The 15,242-nt window shown below is 46.5% G+C and overlaps 1 protein-coding gene across 3 annotated transcripts in view; it reads right to left on the bottom strand.

The window, feature by feature from the left end:
* Positions 1-15,242, bottom strand: part of RORA (RAR related orphan receptor A) — a 692,777-nt gene that overhangs the window by 325,965 nt on the left and 351,570 nt on the right. Inside the window, exon 1 of one of the 3 annotated variants that reach the window (XM_070500574.1) lies at positions 2,313-2,499. The exons of the other annotated variants lie outside the window; for them this stretch is intronic. Coding sequence (XP_070356675.1) covers positions 2,313-2,484 — 172 coding nt within the window. The 5' untranslated portion in view covers positions 2,485-2,499. Of the gene's footprint in view, positions 1-2,312; positions 2,500-15,242 lie in introns of those variants that run through there. 3 annotated transcript variants of the gene reach the window in all.

Genomic DNA, 15,242 nt, shown 5'->3' with positions numbered 1-15,242 from the left:
TCCAGATGTCTGGCATAGGGAAGAGGGAACATCCTGGCACCTGCCCCATCGACCAATGCTGTCCAAACAGAAAGGCAGCAGGTCCCAGGGCCCAGCTGGCTGGTGCCCCATATTGGCTGTGGAGTCAGACTCCTGCACTCCAGGGCTGCCTCCTTGTCTCTGGGCAGGGTGAAATCTGGCAGGAAGACTGCAGACCTAAAGGCTCTCCTTCTGGAAGTTTCCTTTAGAAAATAGGCATGGGGGGAAGGTAGGGGGACAGTCTTTTCACAACTAGTCCCACCCACACCAGATATAACGGCCTCATACTTGTAGGTGTCAAAAGTCAAGATTTCCCTCTCTGCTTTCAGTTCCCAGGGGACACGATTTAACCAAAACCACATTAAAAAGCTCAGTGTCTTCTGGTTCTAACTCATTTCCCCCGGACATTTTTCTTCTTTTTCTTGCAAGAGAGCATTTGGGTTCTACCTGATCATCCTTGAAAACATAGATTCAACACGTATTTATTAAGTGCTAATGTGCTGGACATTGTCAGCACAGTATATCCTACCTTTAAGGAACATAATGACAGTAAGACTAAGAAATAATTATATTAATGATGATGATAATTATAACTGCTAATATGTATTGACCTTTTATGTGCCTCCCTGAAGAATCTCTTTATTTGTATTTTTCATTTAATTTATCAAATCACACTAAAAATAAATACAATTATTATTTCCTTGGAAGCTCAGAAGGATTAAGTAACTGACCCAAAGCCACACAACTTATAGATAGTGGTGCCCGAATTTGAACCTAGATCTGTCTGAGTTTGGAGACCATACACTTAATCACTGCATTATGTCATCCTATATCTGCACAGGACTTGTGGCAGAGAGGACCTTGGGTCTATACAGTTATCTCATAACTCTGGGGAGTACCATTCATGGTATTCCATGAGACTGGTACCTGTGGGAGCAAAGCTCTAGAGGATACAAGGAAAATGACGCCCCTTGGAGCTGTGAGACAAAGCGGCCCTGACCTGGGCTCACTTAGAGGCACTAGAAGCATGGGAGGAAAAAAATCCCATATAGAGATGGCTGTGCATGTCTTTCCATCAGCAGTAGTGTCTAATATGGAGGCTGGCAAACCAGGAGGTTACATTTTTGCTGCTTGCCTGATGAAATGAATACATTTTAAAAGGTAAATGGAGAAAGAGGGGGCCCAGACTGGAAGAAGATGAACTAAGAGGCAGGCTCTGCCGTGGTGAGCAGGCTGGGGCAGGGCTGGGCAGGAGAGTCCTCCCTGCAGGGTGACCATCTGAGGGACGTGACCTGTAACAAGGAGAAGGGGCCTGCCCCTGGGATGGCTCCCAGTGGGTAAAGGGAGGCCTGTGTCTGCAGAGCAGTTAGAATTGCTTCCGGGGTGAACCCTGCTTGCCGGGGATTGATGCTGCCAACTGCTGCCTTAACAGGAGGCCTTGGTTTCTCTCAGCGGCCCCATTCTGCGGTGGTCCATTTGAGCCTAGGAGGGCCTGCTCATGGTAGGAGAGAGGGGTGCTTGTTCCTGTGACTCACTGGCTCTAGGTACCTTGTGCTCTCATAAGATGTCCTCGGCATCTGTCCCAGAGGGCTCTGCGGCATCCGTGGTGGAGAAGGAGGGCTTGGCACGGAACTGGGGAAAGGTAAAATCTCCCAGGTCCTTAGGCTGGATTTGGTCCAGGTCCGTCTGGGTGCAAAGCCAGGCTCTTTGCACTTAACCAAGAAGTCTCTGAACACTGGATTCAGAGCCATGACACCTCGAATCCTGTTTCAGCCCCAGGCGCAGTGACTTGACCTTGGGAAAGTATTGGGTACTCCGGGAATTAGGTTCCCATCAGGAAGAAGATCAGGAGAGCTAGACGTTTGCTACACTGCTTTCTTCTCCAGAAAGGGACCGTGCGTGTGTCCAGCCACTGCCAGCCTGGCAGAGGAGAGAAGGGCAGGAGTTCTGGGTTAACCAGCAGACTTCTCCCCAGCCCCTCTCTGGAATGTCCCGGGAATGTGTGGGCCTAGATTCTGGTCTGTGACGAGGAGAGGATGTGTTCCTGATCTCCCAGAGCCTGCCTGACAAAGAAAGCTGCCTTTTCCAGCTGCCCTGGAAGTCAGTCGACAGTTTTTCGAAAGCTGTTACCCAAAGAAAACAACGCTGAATTGGGTGTCGAGATAACTATCTCTGCGCTGTCACACCACACCGCGAGAGAGGGCGGTGACAATACCACCTTCTTCCTCGACAACAATACCTGACGAAAGCCAGAGAAATTGGGCATTGAAAGTAAAAACGTTCACTGCACTTACCAAATGCTGAGCGGCTCTCCGTTAGCATTTTCAGCAGAGACCTGCAGGAAACAACTTGTTCTGACTTTCTCCCCGTGCCTCCCCAGCCAGCAGCTGACCCCGTCTCCAGAAGGAACAGCTTGACTCCAAACCTTCTGCGGAGGCTGTGAACCCTCCCAGGGGCCTCAGGCATCGCAAGGTGCCCTCACAGACCTCTTGGGTTCTGAAAGCCCGAGGAACGTGGGGCTGAGTGATTCTGTGCTTCTAGAGAGAAAGAGAGAGGAAGCAAAGCCACAAGCTGGATGGCTCTGTGGCAGCCACCGTCACCGCCATCCAACCAGTGGGTCACCTGGCAGTGCCTACCGGCCACGAGTTTCTCTCTGTCTCCCTCCCATCCTTTCCCAGGAGTTGTATTGGTTCTGGAGAAGGAGCACCTGCTCTTGCTTCTTCCATTACAAAGAAAAGGAAGGTTGAAAATCCCATTGAGAAATACCCCAGTGTTATTCTGGAAGTTAGAAAAGAGGTCAAAGAACCTGGTTTTTCTGTCCCTTTGGGAGGGATTCTTCCCTCCGAAAGGGAGAGGATTAGAAGTGATAGCGTCTTAATTCAAGGCCAAGAGTTGATATTTTGGGACTAACCACCCCCCTTTGTCAGTCATCTTATAGCTCATTCTTGACTCGCCGTCATTACTACTCTATCTCCTCTTGTCTTTGGTTATTACTGTCTCAGTTCATTTTTACTTATGAGGAAAGTATAAACCACCAACTCCATCAGGTATAAAGCCATCTCAAACCCTTTTTGAGGACAGGCATGTATAAACCAATCAATGTGCCAAAAACCAGCCTTGGGGTTTTGGGATCTGGGTCAAGTGACCGGGGATGGCAGCCTCGCTCCCCTCCAGGCCCACTCCAGGACAGAGAAGAGCCCTGCCCTTCCTCCCCTCACAGATCAGTTTGGGGATGCCATCATTGTACATCCTCAAAACACATCTCTGATTGCCCTTCATTCCCCTCTTCTGCCTCCGAGCTCAGTGCCCACTCCTTACTCCGCAGTCATCTTCCTCTTTAAAGTTCTTGATTCTATTCTTTCCATTCCATTCCCTCTGCCACCTCCCTGGGCCCTCATCCACTTTGCTTGGACACTGATAGAGCCTCCTTGCCAACATGGCTTCTTTCTTCCGATGCGCCCCAAATTGATGACAGGTGGAGATTTCCCCAAACACCAATTTTTTTAATACCATTCCCTGATGGAGTGCTTTCATCGGCTGCCCACAGGCTGCAGGATAAAGTCCAAATTTCTTGCCTTGGCAGACAGGAGCCTCTCCGGCCCTAACTCACTTTGCTAGACATGAATAATAATAGATTTTTTTAAGCTACCATTTATGGGACACTTACTACACATCGGGCATGGGGTTAAGCACTTTATGTGAGTTTGTTCTCATGAGAATCCTATAAAGTCCTGTACTTGCCCTTCACAGATGAGAAAATGAGGCCCACAGAGATGAAGTAACTGCAGAAGGCCCAGCGCTGGGACCCAGGTCTTATGATGGCAAAACCTGCGCTCATGACCACGTCTCTCCACTGCCCCTTCTGCCTGAATGTGCTGTGGCCAAAACGCTCCTGGCCCCTGCCCTCAGCACAAGTCTGGGAGTGCCGTGGATCACCCTCTCCAAAACCTCTAGGACCCGGTGTGGAGGAGCCCTAAGGAGCCCTCAATGCATATTAGTTGAAAATTCTCAGTCTTCAAAGTAGAAGATGGGGTGAAAACATGGCATGCAGCCGAGGAAGCTTCTAGTGGATGGGCCGTGGGAGGACGCCCACTGCGTTTGCTGCGGGAGAGTGGTGATGGAAGAGTTGGAGCTGGCTGTACTCATTGGAGTCACAGGCTCATTAACTGCATCCTGCAGCCACCTCCTTCTCACTCCACCCTCCTTTTTCACCCCCTGCTTCCCTCGTGAAGCTGCATCCCAAGGACTACGCAGGCAGGAAGTTCTGAACTCCCTCCCTCTCCTGCTGTTTTGCAAAGGGAGATAGAAGGAGAGGCATCCTCACTGGGCCACCAGATGATTCTTGCCCAAAACACTAAAGCCCCCAGAGGCCCCTTGTTAAGAGGAAGCACTTCCATCATGGACCACTCTGACTTCCTCAAAATTGAAGAGGTAATGCAGAATCAGATGAGGCCCATCACAGAGTCCAGCCCCATTTTACAGATGAGTTCATTGGAGCCTGGAGAGAAATTACCTGTCCAAGGTCATTCAGCATGAGAGTGGCAGAGCCCAGATAAGACCATGAGTCCCAAGTCTCCCAGGCATAGGGCTCCGTCCCTCTCCCCACAACCTTGCAGCTGCAGCCACACAAACCAACACTGGTTCCTATTATGGGATCCAATAATGGGCTTCCCAGGGGCCAGAGGAGATATAAAAGCGATTCTTCCCATGCGTCTTTTCAGTTGTCAGTAGGAGTCAAGGACACTTTGAAGACTCACGTTCTGACCACAGCAATCCAGGTACTAGGAAGGTGAAGTCACTTTGAGAGGAAAGCCACAGGCTGAGTCAGAACCAGGGTCAGACTCGAAGGCACAGCCCTGTCTGTCTGGGGAAGTAAAGCTCTTCATTTTGGCAAGGTCCCTGAAGGTCTCCTCTTGATTTTCCTGGGGTCTCGGGTGCACTCATTGGGTTTAAGTCTTAATGCATACAACAAGTGCCAAAAGTCCCGGGACGAGGCACAAAGTCAGTCCTTCCCCGGCTGGGCCTGCCCATCTTTCTACAGCCTTACCCTCATATACGGACATAGTCCACATGTTCACATCTTCAAATATTTCTTTTGCTGTTCCCTCTTCCAGGGATATTTTTTCCCTTTAACTGGAAAACTTGTACTCGACTTGGAACATGGAGTTTAAATGCCACCTCCTTTTCATAGCCTGCCCTGGCCCTTCCCTCTGGTCCCCCTCATCTGTCTTCCCTCAGAACTCCCTCCGTGGCACCTCCTTTGCGCTTCTAGCTATTTATTAACACAGTTTCTCTCTGTGGCTATACTGGGGCTTTCTCAAGGACAGTAGCTCAGTCATATTCATCTTTGTACCCTGAGTAGCTAGCTTAGTTCCTGGTACACAAGGAACACAACAGAATCACCAGCTTAAATGAAACAGTGTGTGCTTAAGGAAAACTTTGCTCCAAATTCCCAAGTGGAAAAGCCAAGGAAAGGTTTCTTTCTAAGAGTATAGCAAAGGCCTCATTAGAGATGAAGAGTAAAGTCTAATTTTATAAGCTGCTGCCATGAGCAAACCTCCATATATGCCTGAATGCACACGTGTGTATATGCATACACACACAGAAGCTGGAGGGAGCTGGGTGCTCTATGGCAAGATGCAGCAAAGAAGATAAGATCACCATGCTGCAAAAGAAGGTAAGCCACGTGACGATGTGGGTAACCCCAGGCATAAATGATATCCTCGGCAAGGCCCAGCTTAAATCTAACCACATCATCTTTTCATGAAGCAGACATGAAAAAGTACAACTAAAACAATGATAAAAAGGGTGGTTTAATGCCTTCTTGCCTCGATGGTATCAAAGCTATTGACTCTGGGGCTACACTTGGGGAAACAATTCTCTGAGATAAGGAGATGAACCATCTGCTCAAGAGAATGTGCAGGAAGCCAAGGTAACTGGGCAACACATAACGAAACAGTTTGTGGCCAGTGAGCCATCTAAACCAAAGTGTCCCCGGGTGGCATCAGTCATGTAAGTGAAGGAAACTGAACCCACCCTTGTCTCAAAGTGAAGACTTTGTGGGTGCCAATTTGAGTGTGTGCGTGTGTGTGTCCTTACCAAAATTTATGGCTAAAGTGAAATTCACAGATCTCCCACCTGTGGCTGAGGCTGGTATAAAATGAAAAGGTTGAAAAGGTGAGAATCGTTGTCATGCAGCAGCCTTGAGGTCCCCTTCTGGTGACTTCACCTGCTATGTGACCCACTTGCTGAATGACCAGTGCTACATTAACACAAATTGAGATACCAGCATTGATTGATCAGTATATCCCAGAACGAGATACTGATTTCAGCATCATGGTATTCTGATACAGTTAGGTCTGAATTCTCTGAGGTGGAGATGATGGTTCTTCTCTCCAAGGCTCTGCTCATGCCTGGTCCATGTTTTACTGCAACATGGTTTCCTCCATCAGTCTTCACCCTTTTTAGTCCCCTAAGCAACCTTCCCATGATTCTTTAAGGTCCTCAGAACTACAGAATGTGACAGCTGGGATGCACTTCAGGGCATTTGGATCCCAAATTTTACAGGCTCAAAGACTTGCTCTTGAATCTCAGCTATGCATTACTCAATGCTCTTTGATTTTGGGTAAGTTACTTAGTGTAAATCTCAGCTTTCTCATCTATAAATTGGGAATAAAAGAACCCATCTCTTAGTTAAGTTTGTTTTATAAATATAGTGAATTCATGTAAAGTATGTAGCATAGTCACGAGTACCAAGTTTGAACTCACTACTATATGGAGCTATTGTTATTATCACCACCATTATAATCCATCCAAACCCTCTCAATTTCTAAAAGAGGAACCTGAGGTCCAGAGAAGTAAGGTGACTTGTCCCAAGGAAATGAGTCTTGGGTGATCCAGTAGATATTGCCCCTGCTAGATGATGACTAGATGGGAGGTATCAGCACTTGTAAGTGGCAGATCTCATGTCTACTGATTCCCAGACCACAGCCTGACCCTGTGTACCACATGTAATGTTATTTATCATTGCATAGTATTTTTTTCCAGGCAGGTCTTAAGGGCCTGAAAAGTAGGGACCTTGTGCTTAAGTCCCTCCAGAATGTAGCACTTCGTAGTATTGGATAAATATTTGTTAATCACCTGATTGCAGAGATCACTGTTGCTTTTCAAGGCAACAGGTTCTTCACTGCTTCTTCCCTATGCTATCATGTCCTCAAATTCTGGAAAACTCACCCAAGAAGGACTTGTGCTAATGTGTGATCAGAGGGAAACATTCCACCCCTTTTTGGAATGCAGATATAGATTGCTCCAGATTGCAGGCACACTAATTAGAGCCACTGGTAATTTGACTGATGCTCTAAAGCCCCAAAGCACTCACTGAAGTCACCTTTGTCCTTGCACATTAGAGCTTTTGTTGCTACATGTGAAAATGGCCAAGCTGCCTTCTGATGGCGCTGCTGGTACCCACAGGCCAGATGTCAGGGTTGAGATGCCAGCCCACCGAATCCATTGTCAGAATGGAACTCGGCGCCAGCCCTTGTCCTGAAAGATGAGTGTGCTGCACAGACTGCTGTCTCTAAACAGGATAGTCTAATAAACGTTGCTGTTATTTTTATTATCTTGTGCAGTATTGAACATGCTCCTCATAAGCTGGCCTTTATGCAAACTACCATGACCTATATGTTTAATTCAGATCTTTATTTTCTGTTTTATAAACACTTTTAATTTAATATCACTGTAAAAAATCTAAATGAATATACCTGGTGTTCTTTTGGTACCAAGCTTTTTGGGCTAGACTTTTGTGGTTAATATAGGGGTCACTGCAAGGGCACAAGAGAGCATGGGGATAGCTTGAAAGTGCCTGGCAAACAGTCCTTACCCTAGCAACTGATACCCTCTCATTGCTTCATTGAGTTTTTCCTGTTCCTGACCTCTGCCCTTGTTTTCAGTAATATTGGTATAATGAGTTGAACAAATGGCCCTGTCTATGAAGAAATGGGAAAGGTCTGGCTTTAGCTAAAACTTCCCCAGGGAATTGAAGGTGTGAGGGGGGCACACAGAGGTGAACATAAAGACCAGTCAAATCGATAGAGACAGGTGTTCCTTGGAGGTTCCAGCCAGGCAGCAGTCCACTCAGGATCTGGGTCTGAGCCTCACCAGTCCCACCAGGGGACACATTCCTTTCTGGAATCTGCTATTCCATCCTTCACCTCCTGTGGTCTTCTCAGAGCCTCTGAAGTTGGAGATGGCTAATGGGAGTGACATGTGCCCCAAGTTCTCTGTGACATCCCATTGTTCACTGCCTGAGCAGACTTTGCACAGGACTCTGCGGATAGTGTCTGAACACGTACTGCCCCAATAGTCAGCACAGACCACAGGTGGCTATTAAGCACTTGAAATATGGCTAGTCCAAACTGAGATGTGCTTTAAGCATAAAACACGCACTGGATGTTGAAGATGTAGTACTAAAAAGAAAAGTAAAATATCTCATTAATAAAATGTCTCGTTTTTTTTATATGGATCACATGCTGACATGATATTTTGGATGTATAGGGTTAATTAAATGTTTTACTAAGATTAATTTTCCCTGTTTCTTTTCACTTTTTAAAAGGTGGCTACCAGAACATTACAAGTTTTACAAATGTGGCTCGCATTATATTTCTACTGGAGAGCACTGCTCTATACAAGTGTCAGAAAAGTCGCTTCCATTCACATATGGATGAACCTAGTGGAAAGCACAACCCTTGAGTCCTCTACCAACCCCCCATCCCACTCAGCATGAGATCCATGCTCCTACCTTGGCCCCTGTGATGCTGAGGTACCTGGGCCCCACCTACGTCTCCAGGCTCCCTCTGGTTGCTCACTTCAGTCATGCTGGCATCTTCCTCAGAAACTCCGGGCTTGGGCCAGGCTCATGAGCTTTGCAGGCTGTTCTCTCTCTCTGGAATACTTTTTCCTTATATGTTTTTATTATTTGGGTCTCATCTCAAATGTTACCTCCACAGAGAGGTCTTCCCTTCCTTACCGGTGGCAGGCCTATTATATAATGGCCTCCAACGACGTCCACAACCTAATATCTGGAAGCTGTGATTATGCTACCTAACATGGCAAAGAGGACTTTCCAGATATGATTAAGGATTTTGAGATGGGGAGATTATCCCGGATTATCTGGGCAGGCCCAATGTTATCACAAGGGTCTTTATAAGGAAAAGGAGGAGAGTCAGAGTCAGAGAAGGAGATGTGATGACACAAGCAGAGGTCAGAGGGATCCAGGGCCAAGAGCCAAGGAGTGCAGGCAGCTTCCAGAAGCTGGAATAGGCAAGAAAGGAATTCTTCCCTAGAGCCTCCAGAAGGAACACAGGCCTGCCAACCCATTTTAGCCTTCTGACCTCCAGAACTGTAAGATAGTAAGTTTGTGTTGTTTTAAGACAAAAAAAATTGTAGATATTTGTCACAGCAGCATAGGAAACTAATACACCTCCAATCTGAGACGGTGTACCAGCCAGCCCCCAGTTCCTCTACTGCATCCTTCTAGGTTATTCTTTTCATATCATTTACTGCTATCAGACAGTATCTAATTTATTTGTTAATTTGTCTACTTGTTTATTTTCTGTCTCTCTTGACTAGAATGTGAGCTTCCTGTGGGCAGAGACCCCCTCTGTTGTGTTTACCTAGGTACTCTGCCTTTTGAACCAGTGCCTGGCACATAGTAAATGCTCCTTGGTATCAATAAATGGTTAATGAGCTAAAGAATGAATGAGTGACAATTGGCTATTTGAAAAATTTTCTTTTAACTAAATGGATATCATCTGAAAACTTTCAGAGAAAAAGTATACCCAAGTTGACTAAACAACGTTCATAGATACTGGAGAGTGCTTACTGTTTACAAGGTACCATGACGATGCTGCAGAGATACAAAGAATTCAATGACCCTATCCTTCCCCCAGTCTCTGTGGAGAGAGATGCATGGGCACATGATAAACACTGGCCAGTGGGGGTGTTAAATGGTTGGGGTCAAACGAGTGGTGGGGCATTAGGTATGAGCTGTAGTATGCTGAGAAACCAGCTCTCAAAACAACAATAACAAAGGTCTGATTTGTAGTGCTTGCCAATTTCAGTGTTCCTACAATGACGAATTTCAAGATACTATTGTAATGTCTCTGAACATGGCATTGGGAAGAGCTATACGCGAGTAGGGTCTTGTTGAGGAGGTAGGATTTCAACTGGACCTAGAAGGGCTGGTGGGATGAGGATGGCCTCAGGAGAAGGGAGGGTGCATGGTTCCCATAAAGGCAAGAATCTCTTTAGGGCTGGTGGAGTGGGTCTTGTAGCTCTAGTGGGTTTCCTGTCATGAGGACAAACAGAAATAAGCACTTAACAGAAGTCACCATGAAGAGAGCTGCCTGGAGAGAGGCAGGAGCAGAGAATCTTATTGTGGGGAGGACCTTGATAGTTTTCCAGCCCAGCACTGATTTTAATGAGCATGGAGTAGAGCTGAGAGCTCAGGCTACCAACGCCCAGGGAGGAGCAGTGAAAAGTTTATGTTTACTGAGCTGGTTATGGGACACCCAGACCTGAACCCAGGCTGATGCCCTCACTCATTCCACCTCTTGTACGTTTGACTGATTGATACAACATGCAGCTCCCCACAGTCCTAGCATGAGGATGAGCCATCAAGTATACTTGGGACCACCACTTAAGGTTTTCAAAGTAACTCTCCCTAAAATTCCCATCCTTGTCCAGGTGTCATCCCCTCTAAATTGTAAGACCAGGAGATTTGGTTCCGAGGATGCTGGGGTGGAGTTTAAGAGGTTGGTGTGCATGGTCACATGGTACCTGGGTTCGAATCCTGACTCCACCACTTGCCAGGTAAGCGACACTGGGGAGGTGACTTGATCTTGCGAGACTTTAGGTTCCTCATGTCTAAAAGGGGATAATAGCATCTTCCTCAGAGAGTTTTGTGAGGACTACATGATGCATAAAGGACACCCAGCACCATACTTGGAGCACAGTGAGTGCCCAATCAAAGCGCACAATGGTGTTGATAATGGGGAAAACCATGTTTTTCCTCTTCTCAAGGTCTTGCAGACAGAACCTAGTTTCCAAAGCTAATTTCCTAACAGGCCCCTTCCCGCTACCCAGTCACCTGTTCATTGCCCTTGCTCCATCCAGAGAGCCCTTTCCTCACTCACCCTCTACACACCTGGCCCAACAGCCCTCGCAGGCCCACGCGTTCCTCGTTGATCACTTTAAGAGGAGGCATTTATCTATGTGCAGAGTGAGATGTTTTCCTTGCTTTGGGCATGTTTCAATGAAGGACAAGGATAAGGCCATTATGTGAACACAGGGACAACAATGAAAACAAGACTGCTTTCTGAAAAGCACTAAAAAGCTTTATTTTCCCTGAATGGCCATTATTTTCATTCTTTTTCCCCCCACACAAAGCAGCCGAGCGCATCTCATTCAGGCTGTTGCTGAGTGAGTGGGTGTGAAGATGCCATACAAACAAAAGTGGTAACATATTGCTCTTGTCGGGGCTCTTGTTAAGTGCTCCGCAAGGTGGACCAAGCTTCCCCGCGGGCCCCACTGCTTGAATCATCAGGAACAACAATGCACACAAACGTATAAACATAAAAACCCTATATAATCCTTGACACGGTTACATGATGATTTACGGGCAGGAGCTGGATTTCAAAAGTCGGCAGAACATAAAAGCACAGTGTTCTTCTAAGATGTTGGCACCCTGTCATCCCCTTCTACAATTTTGGGCATCAATCCTGCCACCTTGGAAACGCCATTCCTCCTGTCTCCCAGGAAGAAGGCATGATTGCTCTATTGCTGACATACTGGGGTCCCTGGGCGTGTGTGTAAAAGGCGTGGGCTGGGGGGCTGGCCCCGTTGCCGAGTGGTTAAGTTCGCGTGCTCCGCTGCAGGCGGCCCAGTGTTTCGTCAGTTCGAATCCTGGGCGCGGACATGGCACCGCTCATCAGACCACGCTGAGGCAGCGTCCCACATGCCACAACTAGAAGAACCCACAACGAAGAATACACAACTATGTACCGGGGGGCTTTGGGGAGAAAAAGGAAAAAATAAAATCTTAAAAAAAAAAAAAAAAGGCGTTGGCTGGGAGGGTGGGCGCCACATGCCTGGATAGTGGGGGAAAGTTTGAGGGACTAGGGTATTGGGGTGTTCTAGGTCCCAGGCTGTCCAAATCATACAACTCAAAGTAAAAGAAAACCATTGTCTCCTCTTCTGAGTTTTCTGAAAATGAGAGGCAATTTCAAATACGACGACAAAGTAAATCTTGGCATTCTGTAAGTTTTCCTTTAAGGACAATTCAGTGGCTTTGGTTTATAGCAGTGCGTGTGTGTGTGTGTGTGTGTATGTATTTTTTTCCCCCACAACAGTTTTCCTCCCTCCAGCTTTTGTCAGAAAGGTCACTGTGCCAACTAGATATAAGTTGTGAGAACTTTTCTTCTGGATCACTGGACGGTTCTCAAGAAGAAGTCAGTGTTTCTCGATAATGTCTCAGCTCCCCGAGGGCCAGGACTCTGCCACATTTCCCACAGCGTCTCCCCAGTGCCCAGCATGTGCCAACATTGTAAGTATTTGCTGAGCAAGCTGATGGATGAGCAGCAAGCATTTTTGCAATTGCATAAGCCCAGTCGGGCCCTGTCAGAGGGACTCCTGCCCTGACCATGCGCTGGTGAATGAACCTCGTTAGGCGGCCTGTCCCTACGTAATTCAGCCAGAAGTGTGTCATGTTTAAGAATACCACCATGGGTGTTATTAGTGAACACCACCCACGAACCTGGCACTGTGGAGTATGTGAAACAGGGCAATTTAATCTGGGTTTGGGGGCCTCCAGGAGCCTATCATTGTACATACTTGGAGCCCCCCTGCCCCCATCCCAAATGGTGTCCAGCAGTTGGCTCCCTGCCTTAGCACGTGGTTGCTGTACAGCAGTCTGGCTCCTCTGCTCACTAGCTGTGTGTGACTCCTGGCAGCTTATAACACGCAGAGTGTATAGAAGTTCCCGTCTATCATTTATAAAATGGGGAAGCAACATCTAACTGCCTGGGGTGTTATGAGGATTAAATGAAATTATGTATGAAGCATCTAACACAGGGCCCGGCACATGGTTGGTGCTTAGGAAATTTTGGTAGCCAGTGTGGGGGACTGGAATTGGCCACCCCAAGATACGTCTCTTTGGCATGAGGATTATTTTGGGCTGGTTACTTTTAAAAACTGCAGATGGGAAAGAAACTCTGAAAAGCAGAGTTTACTTACCCTTTGTTAAGAAACATTTACATTATAAAGGAAATCTCCATCTGCAAAGGTGTCTCCCTCTCTGTACAGGAAGAAGGGGAATGACCTTATCTCTAGAAACTCTTATCAATGCAGAAGGCAAGGACTCAAATCTGCAATAACAACCTGACCCTTTGTTTACTGCACTTGTCTGGTAACCTTCTGTAACTAACTCCCCCCCACCCCCAACATCCTCCTTTGTCTTTAGCTAAAGATGATATTTAAGGTGGTGGCTTTGGCCATTTTGGCGAGTTGCTCAGGTTGCCTGAGCCTCTCCCATGTATACATGTTATAAAGCTTTGTTTAATTTTCTCCTGTTATTCTGTCTCATGTGAATTTAATTCATTCTCTGGCCAGAAGAACCCACGGTGGGTAGAGGAAATGTCTTCCTCCCCTACACCAGCTTCTGGGTGACACGTAGTAAAAAAACCTATCTGATGGAACAAGATGAACACGTGGAAAGTAATCTGGGGACATTATAGAATTAGCAAATAATAAAGAACTAAATAGAATAAATAACAGGAGCTTTGGCATGGGCTAGCATAGAGCATGGGTCTTCAGCCCAGAGCGGGAATGAAGGGTGCTGGGTGAGTCTGCAGGGAAGAGTTTCATGGAGGAAACCAACCTGAGATGGAACTTGAAGAAATGGTTTAAGTGGTTGTGGCTCTCCTTGCATAATAAGAATTCTGCTGCAATAAAACATGCCGTTTGGGGGAAAAAAATAATCGAAGTGCCAGATTCATCTCAAGGGATGATGGGGGTAAAATGAATATGAGCAAGAAGCATGGGCTGGGCCAGGTGGTACAAAGGCCTTGTACTGATAACAGCATCTCCCCCTAAAAGGTCGCATGTAATATCCTTTGTGTCTATAACTGTGTCAATTAGTAATGACCCCCAGCTTAGCGTTGAGAGCATTCCTTTATGACAAGAGCCAGCCAGACACAATCTTTCTACTCAGAGTTCAGGATGTGGAGGGGAAGCAGGCAGATTCACATTGTACATGCTTCCAATTAAAAATACAGACAGAGGCAAAAGCAAAATGAATGTCACAGAAAAGAAAGTGCTGCCACCCACTCTTGGCCTAAAGGTCACTGTGCCTCAGCCTTGGCCATTATCTCCAGTCGCAAAGGTCAGGGGGGCTGTCTGCATTTCTGTGGAGTATGTAGGGTTTCGTGAGACCTCAAAATGACTACTGCTCTGACACCGAAATTAGTGATAAGCTCTCAGTAGAAGACGATAATAGAGAAATGGAGTGACTGTAACCTTTCCCGTCATCTCCCTTATTGGCTCCATGAAGCAGAGTCACAAGGCATAAAACGAGAAGTTTCCACATTCTACAAAAGACTACAAGACTGCTGACTTAATTGGGTGTGTAACAAATGGCTATACCATTGCCAACAAGAAGACATCAAAGAAGAAGCAGCTGGCGATTAAAACATCTCATGACATCACCGTAGTGTGGAAACAGGCTCACAATATATCTGGACAGGTCTTGATACAATAGTGGAGGGTGTTAGCCACGTGGTCCCATGAATAGTCCAATCACTGCGGCCCAGCATGGACAACAATACCACTATCTAATTTGCAGAATTTCAGGAAATTTAAATGTAGAATGAACTGGAAGGACACTGGACTTGGAGTCAGATAGACCTGCATTCAAATCTCAATTATTGTCCGTATTTGATGGGCAATTTATATCATCTTTTATCATTCCTGTACTGTGATTCTGTAGTTTTTGTATCTGGAAAGTTGGAATGACCTAAATACCTATGGCATAAGGTCTTCGTGATGATTAAATATGAGAAAAGATGATCATTTATAAATGATCAGGGACAATATAAATGCAATCAATGTTATTATTAGCTAAGAATAACACCCACTCTGGGAGAATCTCTATCCCTATAGACTCTGAGGTA

The sequence above is a fragment of the Equus asinus genome, chromosome 2, assembly GCF_041296235.1.
Source record: "Equus asinus isolate D_3611 breed Donkey chromosome 2, EquAss-T2T_v2, whole genome shotgun sequence".
NCBI lineage: Eukaryota > Metazoa > Chordata > Mammalia > Perissodactyla > Equidae > Equus > Equus asinus.
Note: the sequence above shows the minus strand (reverse complement) of the source record. Positions and strands in the feature narration are given on the sequence as shown.